Raw genomic sequence first — 21,410 nt, forward strand, 5'->3', positions numbered from 1 at the left:
CCGCTTTCCTGTGCTGCCGTGGCTCCGTCACCGACTCACGAGTCATAGTGGCACCTTCAGAATAGCCGTTATAACAATGTGTTTTCACGCCATTAACATTCCAATAGTATCCCGTGTACTTGGGTATATTCCGCTTGTTGCGTAAGTGAGTCAAATGTAAATCACATACAATTCACAGCATACCGGATCATTTCATATGCCGGTGAGAAGAGAATATGATGGCTGGAATATGCCGTAATAAGCTAAGATGACGAGGCATGTATATTGTATATTCCTCTTTTACTGTATGAACTGAAGCACACTCTCAGGGGCTCATACAGAACCAAGCATTACCGTAAAGTACATGTATTTTATATGTGAAGCACACTCTCAGGGGCTCATACAGAACCAAGCATTTCACCGTAAAGTAAATGTATTTTATATGAAAAGCACACTCTCAGGGGCTCATACAGAACCAAGCATTTCACGGTAAAGTACATGTATTTTATATGTGACAAATAATAAACAAACTTGAAACTTGACGAGGCATGTAATATACTATTCCCATTCGCTGTTGGTTTTTGTGGTCTAAGTTCTGTTTCTATGTTAGTAAACACTTTTAGTCACAGTAAACGCACTCCTAGTCGCAGGTAGGCTAATCATATATCTATAGCATTTTAACAACATCTTGTTAATGTCCTCTCCCTCAGTCCCTCTGCAGTATGCTGGCCAGCCCTGTATATCTTTTTTTATTGCAGATATTGATTTAAGTTTCCCGTTGGGGACATCATTTGCAGTTGAAAAAAGGTAATAAATTGCAATATGGTGATATTAGAATTTAGAGATTACAGAACGCAGCCGCCCATCTGATATTCAACCTACCAAAGTCAGCCCATGTTACCCCACTTCTTAGGGACCTGCACTGGCTCCCCATCAGCGAGGGGAACGGCTCCCGCCTACCTCCGGTCAATGGTCTCTAACTACACACCCTCAAGACCCCTCTGCTCTACATCTTCTGGCCGCCTCAGACCCACTCCTATCCAAGCTCCGGATAAATGACAAAATGTAAATTATATTAAAATATCGTGACTAGTATCGTGTATCGCAATACTGTATTGCTGGGCCTCTGGTGATTCCCACCCCTCATCAGCGGTGTGGCCTTGAACATGACAAAATCTCTCACGAAGGGGCAACATCATGTTCAAAGAGCCCCTTCTTGAAGCCTATCATTAAGACTACAGTCCAATACCATTGGAGGACTAGTGCGTATGAGGGTGTCATTACCATGAAAACCCAACTCCACAACAAAGACTTGTGTTGGTCCAACCACTCTGCCAGAAGCCTTGGAACACTGAAAAATGCTTTGTCAACATCTGTCTTTACTGTCCGCTGGATATACTAAAACCTTCTCTAGACAGATTTATATCTTCAAACACACAACTCCCTTTCTAAGAAACTCAAGTTATCTTTAGCACGGACCAGTTCAATCTACGGACGCTACACCAACATTTACCATTTCGAGGGCTGCGTGTTTTCCGAGCAGAAACCATGAAACATGATCTACCTTGTGATTTCTTCAGCATCTCCTGAGTCACTATTGCTAAGTCATTTTTGGTTATGTCCCTTCGGCCAGAGTAGGTCGTTGTGGGAGTCACGTAGTACAGCCGGTACAAGGGAATCATATTTTCCCTATATCCCATATTTCTGCCCTCAGAACGGCGTCGTCATCTACAAGCCAAACACCAATGTATCAACTACACCTAATCGCGACGCCCACCTTATCTGGTTGTCAGCCATTCAACAGGGTGTAATTATGGCCGCCACGGGGCATGCTGTCATACGGCGGTTTGGAAAGTGTGGAGGGGGGCTTGGCTCTTAATCCCTGCAGCAGCAGGGGTCCATATGTGGCCCCTTGCCCCGGCCAAACCGCTATCCCGCAGAGTGTGTCCAGGATCCCGGTGGGAGGCTCTCTAAACAGGAGATTCTTTCACTTTCTGATGGTATCAGCGAAACACCGGAGCTCCGAGGCAAACCGAGTTACCAACAGCTTGAACACATCCCACAAATCCTTGTATGGTCTCATAGGAGCACAATAGGGTGCAGGACATGGCCCAAATGGTTCATAATTGTATTGTTCAAATGTATTGTCATACAACACAAGTACAGTACAACGAAAAGAAGTTTGGCATCCAACCAGAGTGCAAATGTAACAGTAAAGTGCAATAGTAATATACAATGCACAGGTAATTAAACTGGGTATAAAAATATATAAAGTGGTACAACTGAGTATAGTGCTAATCGGATGTATGTACATAGTTGTAGTATTAATATGTGCAGTGATACAGGTATAAAGACACTATGGTAGAAGTCATACTGGCCAGCAGTGTAACTAGTAAGGGTATATGTATATACGGTATATACAGCACTATTGTATCATACAGAGTTATATGGGTCATTTATTAAACAAAATTGAGAATGAGAGAAGGGACGTGCCAGACTGGTGGTTTGGCGTGGATGCACTCTTATGGGCCTTTTTCCACTCTAAGAACTTGCCGTGGTTGAACCGCGCTGTCAAACCCAGCTCACAGGTTCCAAAATAGTTTCCATGGTAAACGGGGAGGTTCTACACTGGGTTCTCGGGGGGGGGGCGCTACTAAGCGAGAGTTCCAGAAGCACTGGGGGGGGGGGGGGGGCGGAGCTAGCGCCACTCTCTCCGTTTGGATTGGTCAAGACATGTTTCACCCCATCCGTAAACGGGCAGATAGCTGGGGGTGAAAGTTCATCACGCCATTTACAATATTTTCTTTTTTATAAATCCTTAATCATGAATGAATGAACCATAATATATCGTATCATTCACAAAAGCATGAGAAATAACAAACACTGTCATAGGTACAAGAGTTTCTTCCATGTCCATATGCCCAAGTGATGTTGGTGGCGTTTGCTTACTGCGTTGCATGCCAAATAACATAGGCATAACTGTCGCCTTATGTCGACACTTCCACCAACCTTCTACCAAGCTTGCTTCCACCAACCTTCTATCAACCTTCTACCAAGCTACAACCAACCTTCTACCAAGCTTCCACCAACCTTCTAGGCTGGCACGCTGGTGGATTAGGGGGCAATGCAACACATGTTTCTAGGGAGTAGAAGCAGAGGAGTCTACAGGAATCTGGGTGCCACGAAAGACTGACTAATTATGCATATAACAGGCTTTTAAAGGAGAAATGCACAAAATAGGGAGTGAATGGCACATTGATGGTTGTGCACTGGGAGTGGCAAGGAGGGAACCCAACAGAGTGATAGGGTCAGGACTGACGCACAGTGGGAGGGGAAGATGCCTGTAGTCTGTGTGAGGAGATATGGGGTGAAGCAGAGAACCTTAGTGCAGGGAACGTCATAGGTGTAAGCCTTTTTTAATTAATAAGGGGCACTGACCTTCGTTGACAAACTCTCAAAGACTCCCGCCCTACAAGGTCAAATAGCGGTAACTGCACACAAACGAGTGAAACAGAGAAACATGACCTCATAGTTAATTTCCTGTCCTGCCAAAGGTGTGTTATTTATTAGTACATCATGTGCCATCTACTTTTGTACTCTTCCAGTTTCACAACACGGTTTCTGTTTGTAGGACAGCGTTAACACCCGTACAGACCCTCACTTGCACTTTGTGTATAATACCGTTTATTTTTCTCATTTTTATATTCAGCGTTACATTTTTTACACCGTTTATTTTTCAAATGTTTATTTTCAGAGTTAAATTGTTTACACAACATTTATTTTTCTCATTTTATATAAAAAAAATATTTTATTGCCTATAGTTATGTTTTTCTTCCATTACCCTGCCCATACCTGTACCGGATTTCCCCAAGGGGATCAATAAAGGAATATCTTATATTATGAAGAACATACACATTCCTAAATGGAGTGGTATCGCCCTTTAAGTAATCCAATAATCTTATGGCAAGTTCTCCGAGGCCCCGAAGGAATTTCACAGCAATTTAAGCCAACAGGAAGCAGATAACAATAACAACAACAACAAATACTTGTAGCCACACTGCAGCATCAAGGCCTGCTGTAATTCATGCTGCGACTTGGCCCGACAGTCGAGGCGTGGCTCAAACTTAAAAGACCAAAGTGGAAGGGCTGCTCCACAGACTCTGCTTGAGAAGTTTCCCCTTTCATCCACTCATGCTTTCTCCCTTTCCAGGGTATCTGCACTGCAGGTCTCAATCAAGTTCAATTTAAGACTTAAGACCTTTATAATACCACTTAGAGCAAAGTTTAATACCAATTCCTCGTCATAAAAAATAAAGACACATAGCAACACTGACCCATAATATTTAATATTATTTTATCTCCTGACAGCCGGGCTGCCCCCCCCCCCCCCCCCCCAAATGTAATACCTGTGCAAAGGAAATGTAAGAAATGTTAACTCATTCACGGCCAACCACGACTATAGTCGGGTTATCTCGCCAACCGTTGAGCGCCAAAACCAGAGTATAGTCGGGTTTCCGATCGTTTATAGTTTTTTCTTTTATTTGATTTTTTTATTCTATACAGTCTCACGGACCTCTATGTTACCGTTGAAAGCCATACTGAGACCCAGAGAGTGCAATACCGGCCAGATCCTGCTAGGTGGCAGTCACCTACCCTTTGAAACCCTGTTCCAGACTGTGTGTCACATCTAATGTCGTCCGGGCGGAGAATTTAGACCAAGCCAAGTGAATCGCTTCATGCGAGCACTTTGAAATGCGTTCAGCACACTTGAGGCATATCTTGTGCCACTTCATGTCAGGGACCCGATCTACATCAATACTGGAAATCACGATCAGACAATTGGAATATTCTTTTTGGAATAACCCAGATCAAAGGTAAGGACTATCTGCCATTAATTCCACCTTGATCCTACAATGATTTCACATCGATCCAGCCGATCAACGTATGTAGTATTCAAAACGAATGCCGTTGCTGGCGATCAGAGCATCAAAAAACGACCCCCCCCCTTGATGCATTCATGATGAAACATAATATATATATTTGATTTGGAAACAGTAGCGTGTCCAGGCGAGAAACGCAAACGACTTTAGCAAAATTCACATAGCACTCCATAACTCAGCTTCCAGGAATTAGCCAGGATCACTCTGAAACTATATTCACCACGGGATAACACGCAAACGTATACATGAAAACATTTATTCTTTTTACATGTTGGACGATAGATAGTGACTGTCAAATGAGCCATAGTATTGTCTCCATAGCTATAATATAGAATAAGTGTTAAGGCCTTAAATTGAGAATTATGAATTTAATACTTTCAATACCCTGCTTTCCTACAATTTTTTTTTAAACATTATCGACAACATTTGATGAGCTCATCTGTGGTTTAGAATGTGTTTCAGATTATGTGGTGAAGGTGTTAAGTAGGTGTAATGGAACTCAGGATGCCACGTTGTACTTGCAACCGCCAAAGAAGTATTTCTAAATATTCCTTGTGTGGTGTCCGGGTCTGTGGGACCAGTTTTCAATGTTTACTAAAAGAGAAATTAATAATTTTTTCAACAGAGACTTTCGTCTTGGCTCATTTTATGTGAAGAACTATTATAAATGAACACATTTTCATTGAGTGCACACCGAGCACACCCCCCCCCTACACATTAATGTGGAGGAAATTGTAGGTGAAAACCAGTACATGTGGTAAAAATGAACTTCACCGTCTGCCTCCACTTTGTTTCATTTATATTTTTCAAGATAAACATGATTTAATCCATTTATGTCTTGAATATAGTGAGTTTTCTTTTTTTCTATTTTACATTTGACAAAACACAAAAAACGAATAGCACTTTTATTGATAAATGTGATCTATGTTAACCATATATGCTGTCTATATTGCTTGTAATTGAGATAAAGTTATCATCCGTTAAGTATTTTTACATGAATTGTTTTGGCTTTATTGTTTTAAAATGTTGTGGGTCAAACAGGATAAAAGGTGAAGTCTTTGCACGTCATTGCTGCGCTGCGCGGCGGTCCGGTCAATATTTTTTGACATACACCACTCTCCTGAAAAGGGAAGTGTTGAATGTGTGATGTCACCTGGATGTAAAATCTGCATCTGCTCCAAAGACAATGTCTGCACTCTTACATCCAAATGACGTTTGGAATCTGGTTTCAAACTTCTACTGGAACATAAACCCTGTTTGGGTTTGAGCACTCAATTCAACGTCCAAGAGGGTAATAAATATCAATGGAATAATCCACAAAGATTTGTTCCAGCTGGTGAAAATGCTTCAACAGTTTTCTACATAGTAGGGATGTTCCAGATACACATTTTTTTCAGACCAAGTACAAGTACTTGCATGTGGGTACTTGCCGATACAGAGTACCGGTATGAGTACTTAATGACACCATTACAGTTCTAACAATGACTTAGAAAACATGTTTTATTTTCATAAGATGTTCCTCACTTTCTGACTGGAACAAATTAAATATACAACATGTTGTTGACATTTTAAGTTAGAATAATATAAATATAATAACGTTTTAATCCGTTCACTACCACACTACAGACGGTTAACCGTTCACTACCACACTACAGACGGTTAACCTTTCACTACCACACTACAGATGGTTAACCTTTCACTACCACACTACAGATGGTTAACCTTTCACTACCACACTACAGATGGTTAACCTTTCACTACCACACTACAGAAGGTTAACCTTTCACTACCACACTACAGATGGTTAACCTTTCACTACCACACTACAGAAGATTAACCTTTCACTACCACACTACAGAAGGTTAACCATTTCACTACCACACTACAGACGGTTAACCTTCCACTACCACACTACAGACGGTTAACCTTTCACTACCACACAGGTTAACCGTCTGTAGTGTGGTAGTGAAAGGCATAAATTAGCAAAACATAGCACTAAGTAGTAGTATCGGAGTCGTTTTATGCGTGTCCCTAGTACATAAAACAGCAGAATGCTTGAACAACGCATAGTCTGTTCCAAAGTAGAAACATTGGTGCAGAACATAACGTTTTTAAGCTTTAAGTGTCTGACCCTGATAATAATATTCAATTCCCGTCCCTGACATTCCTTCACTGGGTATGAAAGTATGGGTATATTATTAGCGGGCGTTAGGTTATGAAAGCTGTTTCACTACTCGGGTAGAAGACAGAATACCACACCGCAGGGAGCGAGAAGACGGCTTAGGATGAACCAGAAGCCTCCTGCTGCCGTCACCGCCTGCTTCACGATTTGAAGAGGAACGCCACATCAGTGGCGGGGCACATTCTAGATACATCTGTATTGAGAGAAGCCGTGGAAACTCCACCCTTCACCCCACTGGTGTCCTGTAATTCTGGCCCTTTGCAGTGGTTGGGGCCATTTGAGATGAGACACATTACCCAGAGGCGGGTTTGAAGTGGCAGGAACCCAAAATGTCTCTCCCCACCCCATATTCTCTTCTGGTTTCCATTTTCAAACGGTCAGAACCAGGGTGGAGCTCGACAGCTGACCCCCACATGTAGATACCCAAGGTAAATACCCGAGGTCAATGTGGCTTTGTGTAGGTGTGTGTGTGTGTGTGTGTACGTGTGCGTGCACCAGATGTGTATTGTGTGGGTCCATGGTGGATTCACTCTCGATTCACTTCCAAATGTAAACGGAAGTCTGCGTTTGCTTACTGAGCGTTCGTTGATGCAATTATTTGTTATAAGGGGCTTTTCAACACCGTCTGGCAACACGTGTTTAGTATCTGGAGAGCTCTGCTCTGCTCCGTCCAGTTGTGCCTTTTACAGTTGAGGAAATGGCTTCTGCAGTTCACTAGACGTCTCAGGGTGTAAAGGTATTACATTCATAATTCTCAATTTAAGGCCTTAAAATGTATTAAAAACACTAGGTATAAAACCTTTTTGGCAGCCCGGCTGTCGAGAGATGAAATAAGATTAAATATATTAAATGTTTTTGTATTCAAATTTTTCCCCGAGGCTACCAGGAGCGTCTGGCGAGAGCTTGTATGGAATGCACAAGAATTCAAATTGGCGCGCAAGTGCAGCCACCAATTCAGTGTCGCTATGTGTTTTTCTTTTGGGGGGGGGGGTATGGTCATGAAATTGGTATAAAATGTTTTTATAGTGGTAGTGGTAGTGGTATTAAAAAGGTCTTAAAAAGTGAAACCTTGTTGAAACCTGCAGATACCCTGGTCTGCTCTCAGTTTCTTGGGGGGCCGAGCACTCGAGGCAAAGAGCCTGTTGGTACGTTTTATGACCTCCCCACGACAATTATAGAATTCAGGATAAAAATCTAAATGCCTTTTTAATGCATTGGACAGGACAACCTTTCTCCACCTCTTTTTTTTTTAATCCTCTCTTTTCTCCGATTTTTCTCTGTTTTCTCCCCGTCCCAATTTTAGTCGTTGTGCCAATTCCCCCCCCTACCTGTTTTGTTGTGCGCACATTCTCCAACTGGTCGGTACAAGGGAAACCTGAAGTCCTCTGCACGCTTCCTCCGATACGCGCGGCGACAGCCAGTGCCTCTTTTTTCACCTGGCAGCGAGGACTCTCATTGGTGAAGTGTAACGCGTGAGAGGGCACGCTGTCTCCATCAAGTCCGGTCTCTCGCTGAGCAAGCGCCCAGACCTGACGCTGTCCACAACGCCAGATCCCCACCCGTGACTTCCCTCCCCCTAACCCAGCCAAATGGGTTAGTATAGCGATCAGCCCAAGCCAGAGGCAATGCTGACTACGAGAGTCGAGACCGCAGCCTCTTGCATTGGTGACGAGCGCAATCTCCGCTACGCCACCTGACCGCCCTTTCTCCACCTTTCTGGAGTGGACCGAACTGAAGGTGAACTGGTGCGTTGGAGACGGGGACACGGTCCAGGATCACTCACCTGACGCCGATGAGGATGGAGATGAGCATGGAGCAGATGGGGTCGGCGATCATCAAGTCGTACTTCTGCATCAGGATGGCGGAGATGATCACCCCGATGCTGCCCAGCGTGTCGGCCACAATGTGCAGGAACACCCCTGAGGAAACACGTCGTGGAACCGTTTTTAGGTTTGGAATCATTCAAAAGGGGAGACATGTCGTGGAAAATGGGTTTTGCCAAGTCTTTGTATGGACTTGTAGTCCAGTCATTATATGAAAAAACCTAGGACAAATTGCAACAGTAGCAAACTCAACTGATTTTGTATCCTCATTATGTCCTTAGTGAGGGAAAAAAAGTCCCAAGGAATCCCATCATGGGAAAGTTTTGAAAACGACCTATATATATTCATATCGAAAAATGCCTGTTATAACATAGTGGTGAAAATTTTACTTTTAGATATCACTATAAAAACTCACAAGCTGATTACACACACAAAGACAAGAAAAAAAGTCAATCACAACTTCATTGAATTATTCTGTTTACTCATGCAAATCACACATTATCTTATTTGATATGCACCAATTAGCATACACGCCAGAACTAATCAAAACATTTGATAAAGACATTTTTTTCTTCTTGGAATATTAGTAGATAGGCTCTGTGGAGCTCAGTCCACGAGGATGGGGCTCAAGGGTTTATGTCCGTGGGGATAGGTCCATGGAGATGGGGGTTTTTATAATAGGCGGAAACTACATATTTGTACAGCATGCAAAACACTACATGATTCTTGCACAAAACTACATGGGCTTAACATAAATTTGGTATGTCTGTATAGGGGAGGCTTGTAGGTACCCATGTAACCCATTTCCATTAACATATATTGAGGTAGAAAGCCAAGGGACCATTTGAAAAATGGTGATGGCCATATTTCCCTCCCCAAAAAATCGTCTTAACTTTTAATAATTAGGTATGTAGCCCCCTTTCCAATGAGGTAACATGACATGGTTGGTCTCATTGGAAACCTGAGGTTGTCTAGAATCAAATGGTATCTTTACTTTTGAGCTACCTCAAAATTTGAACGCGTCACAATCTCTGAAAGACAGTGTCGTCAGTGATCCTGCCAGCAATCAAGTACATTGAAAAAAAACACATTTCCCATGATGGGATTCCTTGGGACTTTTTTTCTCTCACTAAAGACATATTGAGGATACAAAATCAGTTGAGTTTGCTAATGTTGCAATTTGTCCTAGGTTTAGCCTAATTCTGGCCTATAATGACTGGACTATAGGGGTAACAAAACATTGAAAAAAAACACATTTCCCATGATGAGATTCCTTGGGACTTTTTTTCTCTCACTAAAGACATATTGAGGATACAAAATCAGTTGAGTTTGCTAATGTTGCAATTTGTCCTAGGTTTAGCCTAATTCTGGCCTATAATGACTGGACTATTGGCTGAAATGCTGGGGGACAGCGACATAGATACTCCTTGCTGTTTGACGAGGGTCCAAATCTTCAGATTAACAAGCTGTTCAAACAATCACAAGGCAGACACACGCAATAAATTAGCTTTGATTAATCTTTCGCTTTTTGGACGCCAGCAACATTGTTTAACTAATGCACTGCTTGTACAAATGTTCTACTCTTGGGTGTGTGGGGCAGCCAGGCATGGAAGGAATGTGAATGAATACAACCATTCATTGTATCTTCACTGTTGAATATCAATTTAGATTTCTTAATACTTTGTTTTGTTTTAGTTTTTTCTTCTTTTGATTGTATTATTAATTACATTCTGTATTTGTATTCCGTTATATTATTTGTGTGTGAGGACCCCAGGAAGACTATCGGCCATTCATTTGACAGTTAATGGGGATCCTAATAAAACATAAACATGTTTAAGTATGTTTTGGTGTCTGTACTGTGGTGGGGAGAGTGATACCTAGAAGTATGATCAGATAGTTGAAGGCAAGTTCCTTTTCAACGTGGTAGAGATCAAACACTTCTCCCAGTGAGGGCGTCTTTCCACTACTTAACCCAGACACTGGCACAATGCATCTGCTATTAATCAAATACTGTCCTTGTGACACATTTGTCATGTTGTAACAATGAATGCATCTGCTATTAATCAAATCCAGTCCTCAAGTTGACATCGTCAATCAATAAATTAAGAACAATTGTGAAAATGTAGCATTAAAAAAAAGGAACAATCCACTTTTATGTGGCCACTCGCATTTGTCAAACTGGGAGGAATTCCTGTCCTTTTAAAATTGTGTTTTGAGATATAGGAAGTAGAAATTATTAGTATTTGTCAGAAATGTTAAGAGTAGTAGTCAGTTGGAGTCCTAACCATATCTCTGAAAAGACATATTGAAGTCCTTCTGTATAATTTAAAGTTTAAACTTTACAATGTACTGAAACAGTTAGGTAGCTGTACATGTGATTTTATGAGAGGTTGGGGCCCCATTGACTTCAACTACCACTGCTAACAAATGTTAACACTGGTGCTTCTAGTATCTGGAAAACCAAAACACTGGTGCTTCTAGTATCTTTGTTTAGACTAATTATTAATGTTGTCGTTTGTTATTATTATTATTATTATTATTATTACTTTGATTATTATTGTTATTATATTATTATTATCTTAACATTATGAAAATTGTTTTATGAACTTATTTCACTTTACTTTTGTTTTTGTGTTTTTCTTTTTATCCGATGATTTAATGAGTTGAGGCCCCGTATAGGCCCATCTGGGTCTCTTGCCTCTACTCAGCACCTTTATATACACTTTCTGTCATGGTCAATGTTTCGATTTTTTACTGTTTTGCTGAAATGGTGCGAAATAAAGAAATACAAATACATTTAAAAAATCTGGAAAACCAAAACACTGGTGCTTCTAGTATCTGGTAAACAAAAACACTGGTGCTTCTAGTATCTGGAAAACCAAAACACTGGTGCTTCTAGTATCTGGAAAACCAAAACACTGGTGCTTCTAGTATCTGGAAAACCAAAACACTGGTGCTTCTAGTATCTGGAAAACCAAAACACTGGTGCTTCTAGTATCTGGAAAACTAAAACACTGGTGCTTCTAGTATCTGGAAAACCAAAACACTGCTGCTTCTAGTATCTGGAAAACCAAAACACTGGTGCTTCTAGTATCTGGAAAACCAAAACACTGGTGCTTCTAGTATCTGGAAAACCAAAACACTGGTGCTTCTAGTATCTGGAAAACTAAAACACTGGCGCCAGTTCCTTTGTGATCCTTTGAAATGACTCCCTGTTTGTATGAAATTAGATCGGCTTCTTAAAATGCGTCTTATCCCTTTAAGAGGTTAAGAATTTGACATGTAAAAACACATGAGAATGAAATGAAAACCTTTACTGGGCCAATCTCCATGGGCTCGTCCTCCACTAGCATAGCTTCATAACAATAGCCCCAGCAAATAGGAAAAGACTAAACGGGGCCAAGGAGCGAGTCACCTTTAGCCCCGTTGCCTCCCGTCCCCCTCCTGTCCCCCCGCCCGTCCCCCTCCCCCCGTGGCCCCCCAAACCTCTGTGTGGGCCCTGTGTTCCCCCCAAGTAGACCTCCCAATAGAACCATTCTCTTTCTGTCATTCTCTCTCTCCCGGGTGAAAGGGACAAACTACTTTCTCTCTCTCTCCTCTTTCCCACAGAGGCCCTGACAAAACCGGCTTAAAGTGATGGGGCCTCTGAACCGTTTCTCAGATGACGCCGGGTCCCGTTTCTCCCGACTGTTTTTTTTTAAGGAATAACTTCGGGTTCAGATGAACTCTTGTTATGCAGATGATAATGTAATTAGGTTCTGCACCAAACAAAAAAGACCACCCATCATTATGATAATGCAGGCTGCAGGCATCATTAACATTCTCCTCATAATAGTATAGAATAGTTGTACTGTATAATACAGTATGTCACAACTCTTCCACATAATAAGACAGCGGACAACAGGAGGGAACAGGAGACCAGCACAGATAAGCCACTTAATATTCCATGCAAAAACACAACTCTGGCTGAACGGTATCTCAGACAGTTGTACCACAGAGCATTGACTCAGTTACCAGTGGGAACTATCGGCTTTCCTTAGTCTCTTGGTCCCCCTGGTGGCCACAGCTTACAATGCACCCAGGAATGGATACAACAGCAGCAGACTAGACACATGTAGTGTCTGAAAAGTTTCAAGTTCAAGTTTCAAGTTTGTTTTTACCCCTGAAGTACAGTACGCTCTTTTCAGCACGGAGATTTACTATGTAAACCCCTGAAGTAAAGTACGCTCTTTTCAGCACGGATTCAGTATGTAAACTATATGTAACTTTTTGATTGTCAAGTAGGAGTGGTGTATAAAGTAATTGACAGCTATACTTGAGTAAAAGTATTGATATATCTGATTTGAAAGTGACTCAGGTAGTCACCCATAAGAAAACCACTTGACTTAAAGTAGCTCATGTTAAATATACTTAATTAATCAAAAGTATCTGGTGTTAGAATGTACATACACAAGTATATATATTCATATATACTGTGATGCAAGTACACAATTCAACAAAAAAATATAACATAAGTCTAGTCGTTTTTAGACATTTTAATGTGAAAATGTTATACGTTATGTCTTTAAACCCCCATGCCAACAATGCCTTTCAAGTGTAGATCAATCAAATAGATTAACCGTTTACTAGATTGTATAAATGATGTAACTCCCAACCAAACTAGATGTTGCATATTACTACTGTTGACTCTAATAAGATACAATGTGATTTATTTTCCATGGCAAGGGGTGGGACAAAAACAACAATACAACAATCAGTAGGAGCTGATTTATGAACTACTGTGTGAACCTGCTCTAATTGCCTGTGTAGGTAGTAGGGTTAGTAGCTTCTCTGATTAGGTAGGTATTGAGGGATTTCAGACATGGCAACACATTCATACTCAGACACTGGTCAAGCAATCTGTGTTTGAGCTAGAGCATGTGAGCGCTGTATTATGTTTATCGTAATGCAGAGCTAGAGCATGTGAGCGCTGTATTATGTTTATAGTAACGCAGAGCTAGAGCATGTGAGCGCTGTATTGTTTATAGTAACGCAGAGCTAGAGCATGTGAGCACTGTATTATGTTTATCGTAACGCAGAGCTAGAGCATGCGAGCGCTGTATTATGTTTATCGTAACGCAGAGCTAGAGCATGTGAGCACTGTATTATGTTTATCGTAACACAGAGCTAGAGCATGTGAGCGCTGTATTATGTTTATCGTAACGCAGAGCTAGAGCATGTGAGCGCTGTATTGTTTATAGTAACGCAGAGCTAGAGCATGTGAGCGCTGCATTGTTTATCGTAACGCAGAGCTAGAGCATGTGAGCGCTGTATTATGTTTATCGTAACGCAGAGCTAGAGCATGTGAGCGCTGCATTATGTTTATCGTAACGCAGAGCTAGAGCATGTGAACGCTGTATTATGTTTATCGTAACGCAGAGCTAGAGCATGTGAGCGCTGTATTATGTTTATAGTAACGCAGAGCTAGAGCGTGTGAGCGCTGCATTATGTTTATCGTAACGCAGAGCTAGAGCATGTGAACGCTGTATTATGTTTATAGTAACGCAGAGCTAGAGCATGTGAACGCTGTATTATGTTTATAGTAACGCAGGCCTGATCTCTGCCAACGACGAGAGGGCCTACCTGGAAGAGGTCAAGGTCCTGGCGGGATGGTGCCAGGAAAACAGCCTCTCCCTGAACGTCAGCAAAACAAAGGAGATGATTGTGGACTTCAGGAGGTCGGGGGTCAAGGACTACAGCCCCCTCAGCATCGACGGGGCACCGGTTGAGAGAGTCAACAGCTTCAAGTACCTCGGAGCCTACATATCCGAGGACTTGACATGGACCACACACATTAACAGTGTGGTGAAGAAGGCACGACAACGCCTCTACTTCCTCAGGCGCCTAAGGAAGTTCCAAGTCAGCCAGAAGATCCTTAAGAACTTCTACTCATGTACAATAGAGAGCATCTTGACCGGCAACATCACCTCCTGGTTTGGGAATAGCACTGCAAAAGACCGAAGCAGACTACAAAGAGTGACACGTTCAGCCGAACGCACAATTGGAGGGGGGCTCCCCACCCTCCAGAACATTTACTACAAGCGTTGCAAGGGCAAGGCTAAGAGAATCATTAAAGACTCCAGTCACCCGAACAACTGCCTCTTTGAACTGCTGCGGTCAGGCAAGCGATACCGGAGTCTCAAGGCGAGCACAGAAAGACTCAGAAGTAGCTTCTATCCCCAGGCCATCAGGCTGCTAAACGAACAATGAATGAACACTACACAACAACAACCACCAAACGCACATAGCACACACATCCACACGCACACACTCACTTTAAACAAACACACTGTAGCACCCACTCCACACACTTTATAGCACACACCCACTTTAAACAAACACACTGTAGCACCCACTCCCCACACTTTATATTTATGGATGAAGGATTGCACTACAACTCGTACACCTTACTGTAAATTGTACCTAAAATTGTACCTCATCCCATTTCTGCTTTGCACTAGATAGTACTGTACATTAGTACACTGCATAGTATTGTGTATTGTATATTATATGGTAACTCAGAACATTGTACATATGTCTATACCGAACACTGTGACCTCATTTTCTTCTTCTAAATTCATGCTATATTATGTTATTATGTTATTTGATACTATCTTGTCTAGCACAGTCTCTGGAGCGTAACAGTAAGAAGCATTTTGTATGAAAGTATTCTGTACTTCTGTATGACAACTATTAAAGAACTTGAACTTGAGCTAGAGCATGTGAACGCTGTATTATGTTTATAGTAACGCAGAGCTAGAGCATGTGAACGCTGTATTATGTTTATAGTAACGCAGAGCTAGAGCATGTGAACGCTGCATTATGTTTATCGTAGCGCAGAGCTAGAGCATGCGAGCGCTGTATTATGTTTGTAGTAACGCAGAGCTAGAGCGTGTGAGCGCTGCATAATGTTTATCGTAACGTTAGTGGGGCTCTAGTCCAGAGCACAAAATCTAAAAGCAAGTCTTTCAGAGTTTGGAAATGACAGAGGAACGTGTTGTAGTGTAATCCAGTCCCGAGAGCGGGTTTGATCAGCTCCTACATTGAAATCTAGCAGTGAAGTAATGTAAGTTGGTCATTTGTTTAGGAATTAATGGGGTGAATGAATAGGAGACTGATTTAGTGGAAGCAAATAATGTTTGTTTTCTTCTTTATACGCAAATTAGCTTTATTCTATAGTAGTGTTGTCAGTTGAGAAACAGAACATATACCCTTATACTCAGAACGTTCCCCTGGGTGCTCTCAGGGTCACCTTTACCATCTTACCCAGTTCACTGTCTATGGAGCAGCTTCAGACTTTATACTTGATGACATCACAAATGTCTTAGCACTCTAGTTTTTGGGGTTTGGGATGATGGCTGTTTTGTTTTCACTCATATTTTTGGACTGTCCTAAGACCATAGGAATAACATGTACGAATTCTTAAATTGTGGCGTAGTTCCCCTTTAAAAAGGTGCATGTGAACAACAACTGAACCAGGATTGAAGCCGTTATGTACTTTAGATACTATTACTACCACGTATGCATCACGGGCGTGCCGTCCATATAAGCAAGGTAAGCAGTGCTTACCCAAGGGAATTTTTTTACTGTTTGTTTGTTTTCATTAAAAGAGTAGTCATCTGTGGTCCCAGTGCAGCAGCAGTCATTAATTTTTTTTATTTTTTTTGGCGCAGGTATAAGCACTCTCTCTCTCTGCTTTCTCGAGCGTAGATTCGAAAGCATGGTAAGAATGCATTTCCACCACAGGCTTTGAATTTGTTCCTTCATCGCGCTACTAATATGCCCAGGGTAAGCATGCTTACAAACCAATCAGTAGCTGTTCGTTCAGATACATTATCTGTTACTAGGTCAATTAGGATGTATTTTTTAATCAACGTCATCATGCTGAGACTTTCGAAACTTCAACAAGTGGGCGACTTTTACAGTAAAGTCACAGAGGTGTTCAATTGCAAGGAGAGACGCATGGATTTTGTGTTCAAGTAAAGGTAAGATAACATAATTATTTATATTGTTATATTTCAGCAGTTATGGCTACTGGTTAATACGGTGGCGATCCGAGTTAACTGCTGTGCTGCACTGTAACAGTGTCTGGCTGTGTGACGTCAACAATTGGTTATACTTTATTCATTTAAGACCGCCGTGTCTAATTTACGCTTGAAAGTATGCCTTGTACTGTACTATTAAGTGGCAATCTGAGTCGACCGCTGTGCTCCACTGGTTTTACTTTATTTAGGCGTTCGACTGCCCTTATATGGGCAACGTGTATGGCCCTTGATTATATCGCGACTTGCAACTTCTTTGGTAATTTGATCATAAAGTCTGCCACTGTAACTCTCCGCGTACTGTTTATTAGTGGGTTCTAGGGCATACATTTGCGTGAATGGCATTTCCTTGACACTGCACTCATCCATAGCATTTGTGCTTGGCACAATGTGTAATTAAGTGTATTAAAATATTGTTATGCTTACCCAATCTCAAAACTCCTGGTATGTATGTATATGTGTTTTATTACATGTATATATACATACATACCAATTATTCGCTTGTTCTATTCTCCATCCATCTATCATCCATAGCAACATTATAATATCACCAACATCCTGATGGGGATCCCCTTTGAACCGCTCATCTGAGGTTTCTCTCCTCCACGCCACCTGTGGTGTCCCCCCCCCCCCCCCGACACCAACTTCTAGGTTTAGGGAGTTGTTCCTCATCTTCATTGGGGGGGGAAGTCTGGGGGTGTTGCTTATGTGGATTTTATGGTGGTTTTTGTTCTGGATCTATTGTGATGTTTCTTCTAGACCTGTAAAGCCCATGGGGGCAAGTCCTTGTGATTTTCGGGCTCTACAAATACATTTGATTTGACCTGAACCAGGAGAGGAGCCGTTATCCAAAGCGCTGCTGGTTCTTACCTTCTAGGATCTGTTTACTGGAGCCCTTCCCTGGCGTGTGCTCATCTGAATGGGAGACACGATAAACGTTTATTCAACTTACCTAGTAGCCACACAACAAAAGAAAACAGCACAAACAACGTTAAAGTCATATGAGAAGTTGCTCAAGACAGGATATTTTATGTACATCTGTTAAGCAGGGCATCGGAGTGGCAGTGCGGGTCTTCGTGAGAATGGCTGTGCCCGTGCCCGTCGTGGCTGTGCCCGTGTTCATCTTGGTGTTTGGATCCGTGGCTGTGCCCGTGCCCGTCGTGCTTGTCGTGCCCGCGGCTCACGCTGCCATTGAACATAGAGTGGCTGTGGCCGTGACCTGAGAGAGAGAGAGAGAGAGAGGGGGGGGGGGGGAGAGAGAGAGGGGGGGGGGGAGAATGAGTGAGGAAACTGATTCATGTGGTAATCCGTAAAAACGGTCCTTGCTCCACAATGGTGGACCAATTAAACCATCAGAGTCAGGACAGATGAAACCATCAGTCAGGACAGATGAAACCACCACAGTCAGGACAGCTGAAACCATCACAGTCAGGACAGATGAAACCATCACAGTCAGGACAGCTGAAACCATCACAGTCATGACAGCTGAAACCATCACAGTCATGACAGCTGAAACCACCACAGTCAGGACAGCTGAAACCACCACAGTCAGGACAGCTGAAACCATCACAGTCAGGACAGCTGAAACCATCACAGTCAGGACAACTGAAACTATCACAGTCAGGACAGCTGAAACCACCACAGTCAGGACAGCTGAAACCACCACAGTCAGGACAGCTGAAACCACCACAGTCAGGACAGCTGAAACCATCACAGTCAGGACAGCTGAAACCATCACAGTCAGGACAACTGAAACTATCACAGTCAGGACAGCTGAAACCACCACAGTCAGGACAGCTGAAACCATCACAGTCATGACAGCTGAAACCATCACAGTCAGGACAGCTGAAACCATCACAGTCAGGACAGCTGAAACCATCACAGTCAGGACAGCTGAAACCATCACAGTCAGGACAACTGAAACTATCACAGTCAGGACAGCTGAAACCACCACAGTCATGACAGCTGAAACCATCACAGTCATGACAGCTGAAACCATCACAGTCAAGACAGCTGAAACCACCACAGTCAGGACAGCTGAAACCACCACAGTCAGGACAGCTGAAACCATCACAGTCAGGACAGCTGAAACCATCACAGTCAGGACAGCAGCTGAAACCATCACAGTCAGGACAACTGAAACCACCACAGTCAGGACAGCTGAAACCACCACAGTCAGGACAGCTGAAACCATCACAGTCAGGACAACTGAAACCATCACAGTCATGACAGCTGCCTGAAACCATCAGTCAGGACAGCTGAAACCACCACAGTCAGGACAACTGAAACCACCACAGTCAGGACAGCTGAAACCATCACAGTTAGGACAGCTGAAACCACCACAGTTAGGACAGCTGGAACCATCACAGTCAGGACAGCTGAAACCATCACAGTCAGGACAACTGAAACCACCACAGTCAGGACAGCTGAAACCATCACAGTCAGGACAGCTGAAACCACCACAGTCAGGACAGCTGAAACCATCACAGTCAGGACAGCTGAAACCATCACAGTCAGGACAGCTGAAACCACCACAGTTAGGACAGCTGGAACCATCACAGTCAGGACAGCTGAAACCATCACAGTCAGGACAACTGAAACCACCACAGTCAGGACAGCTGAAACCATCACAGTCAGGACAGCTGAAACCACCACAGTCAGGACAGCTGAAACCACATCAGTCAGGACAGCTGAAAAACCATCACAGTCAGGACAGCTGAAACCACCACAGTCAGGACAGCTGAAACCACCACAGTCAGGACAGCTGAAACCACCACAGTCAGGACAGCTGAAACCACCACAGTCAGGACAACTGAAACCACCACACACCACAGTCAGGACAACTGAAACCATCACAGTCAGGACAGCTGAAACCATCACAGTCAGGACAGCTGAAACCACCACAGTCAGGACAGCTGAAACCATCACAGTCAGGACAGCTGAAACCATCACAGTCAGGACAGCTGAAACCATCACAGTCAGGACAGCTGAAACCATCACAGTCAGGACAGCTGAAACCACCACAGTCAGGACAGACAGCTGAAACCATCACAGTCAGGACAGCTGAAACCACCACAGTCAGGACAACTGAAACCATCACAGTCAGGACAGCTGAAACCATCACAGTCAGGACAGCTGAAACCACCACAGTCAGGACAGCTGAAACCATCAGTCAGCACAGCTGAAACCACCAGTCAGGACAAACACACTTTTTAAAATCAATATGACATTTTAAAATAAATAAACTAACCTTCGTATCGTCTTTTACTAGTATGCACTTTGCTACTAAGAAATCTAACTTGCATATATTACCACCTACTATGCTAATATGTCTATACTACAATAGAGTGTAGCACTCAAGTTCGACACTGTTTGACGAACAATGTTACCCTTGTTGTACACAACTTGTAAGTTTGGATAAAAGCGTCAGCTAAATGACTAAATGTAAATATAAAACATAATTTTGGATCGTTTTTGGCGACATCTATTGGTGACAAGCACTCATTTCTGTTGCGTTTTTCTTTGCACTGTATTGAGTCCTGAGTTAGTCTTCTATTAATTCCAAATCAACTGCGGTTGCTGCTGGCGGCGTAATACGGATCACTTCCTGTGTGCCAGACCATTTTCACTGCAATGTTCTACTAGACACCCGAGAACAGCCAAGAACAGAACGTGTACAAGTATTCATGAATGGGTATATGTAGAATCACCATTGTGTTACATTAATCTGTGATAAAGTGGCAAAATAAACCTCACACCTCTCTCTCTCTCTCTCCCTCTCCCTCTCTCTCTCTCCATGTTCTCCTACACACTGTTCGTACCTTCCTCTCCGCTGTGCGAGTGGCCGTGGCCTCCATGCTGGAAGACGAAGATGCCCACCAGGTTGACCAGCAGCCCAGCGATGGAGACGGGGAGCAGGCGCTCGTGGTGAACATCAGGAGGCTCCAGGGCTCGCTGTAGAGACACCACAGAGAGGAAGAGGAGGGTTAGACACCACAGAGAGGAAGAGGAGGGTTAGACACCACAGAGAGGAAGAGGAGGGTTAGACACCACAGAGAGGAAGAGGAGGGTTAGACACCACAGAGAGGAAGAGGAGGGTTAGACACCACAGAGAGGAAGAGGAGGGTTAGACACCACAGAGAGGAAGAGGAGGGTTAGACACCACAGAGAGGAAGAGGAGGGTTAGAGCTGTAGAGACACCACAGAGAGGAAGAGGAGGGTTAGACACCACAGAGAGGAAGAGGAGGGTTAGAGAGACACCACAGAGAGGAAGAGGAGGGTTAGACACCACAGAGAGGAAGAGGAGGGTTAGACACCACAGAGAGGAAGAGGAGGGTTAGACACCACAGAGAGGAAGAGGAGGGTTAGACACCACAGAGAGGAAGAGGAGGGTTAGAGAGACACC

At 43.0% G+C, this 21,410-nt stretch overlaps 1 protein-coding gene across 2 annotated transcripts in view; it reads right to left on the reverse strand.

Annotated features, from left to right (window-relative positions):
• The window catches only part of slc30a7 (solute carrier family 30 member 7), a 42,091-nt gene that overhangs the window by 7,380 nt on the left and 13,301 nt on the right, over positions 1 to 21,410 (reverse strand). For both annotated transcript variants that reach the window (XM_084309826.1, XM_084309827.1), the window contains exons 5-8: positions 20,827 to 20,959; positions 18,042 to 18,224; positions 17,876 to 17,920; positions 8,885 to 9,020 (exon numbers count right to left, since the gene is read on the reverse strand). In XM_084309826.1, the coding sequence (XP_084165952.1) occupies positions 8,885 to 9,020; positions 17,876 to 17,920; positions 18,042 to 18,224; positions 20,827 to 20,959 (497 nt within the window). The remainder of the gene's footprint in view (positions 1 to 8,884; positions 9,021 to 17,875; positions 17,921 to 18,041; positions 18,225 to 20,826; positions 20,960 to 21,410) is intronic.

The sequence above is a fragment of the Notolepis coatsorum genome (genome assembly GCF_963971535.1).
Source record: "Notolepis coatsorum genome assembly, chromosome: 3".
Classification (NCBI taxonomy): Eukaryota; Metazoa; Chordata; class Actinopteri; order Aulopiformes; family Paralepididae; genus Notolepis; species Notolepis coatsorum.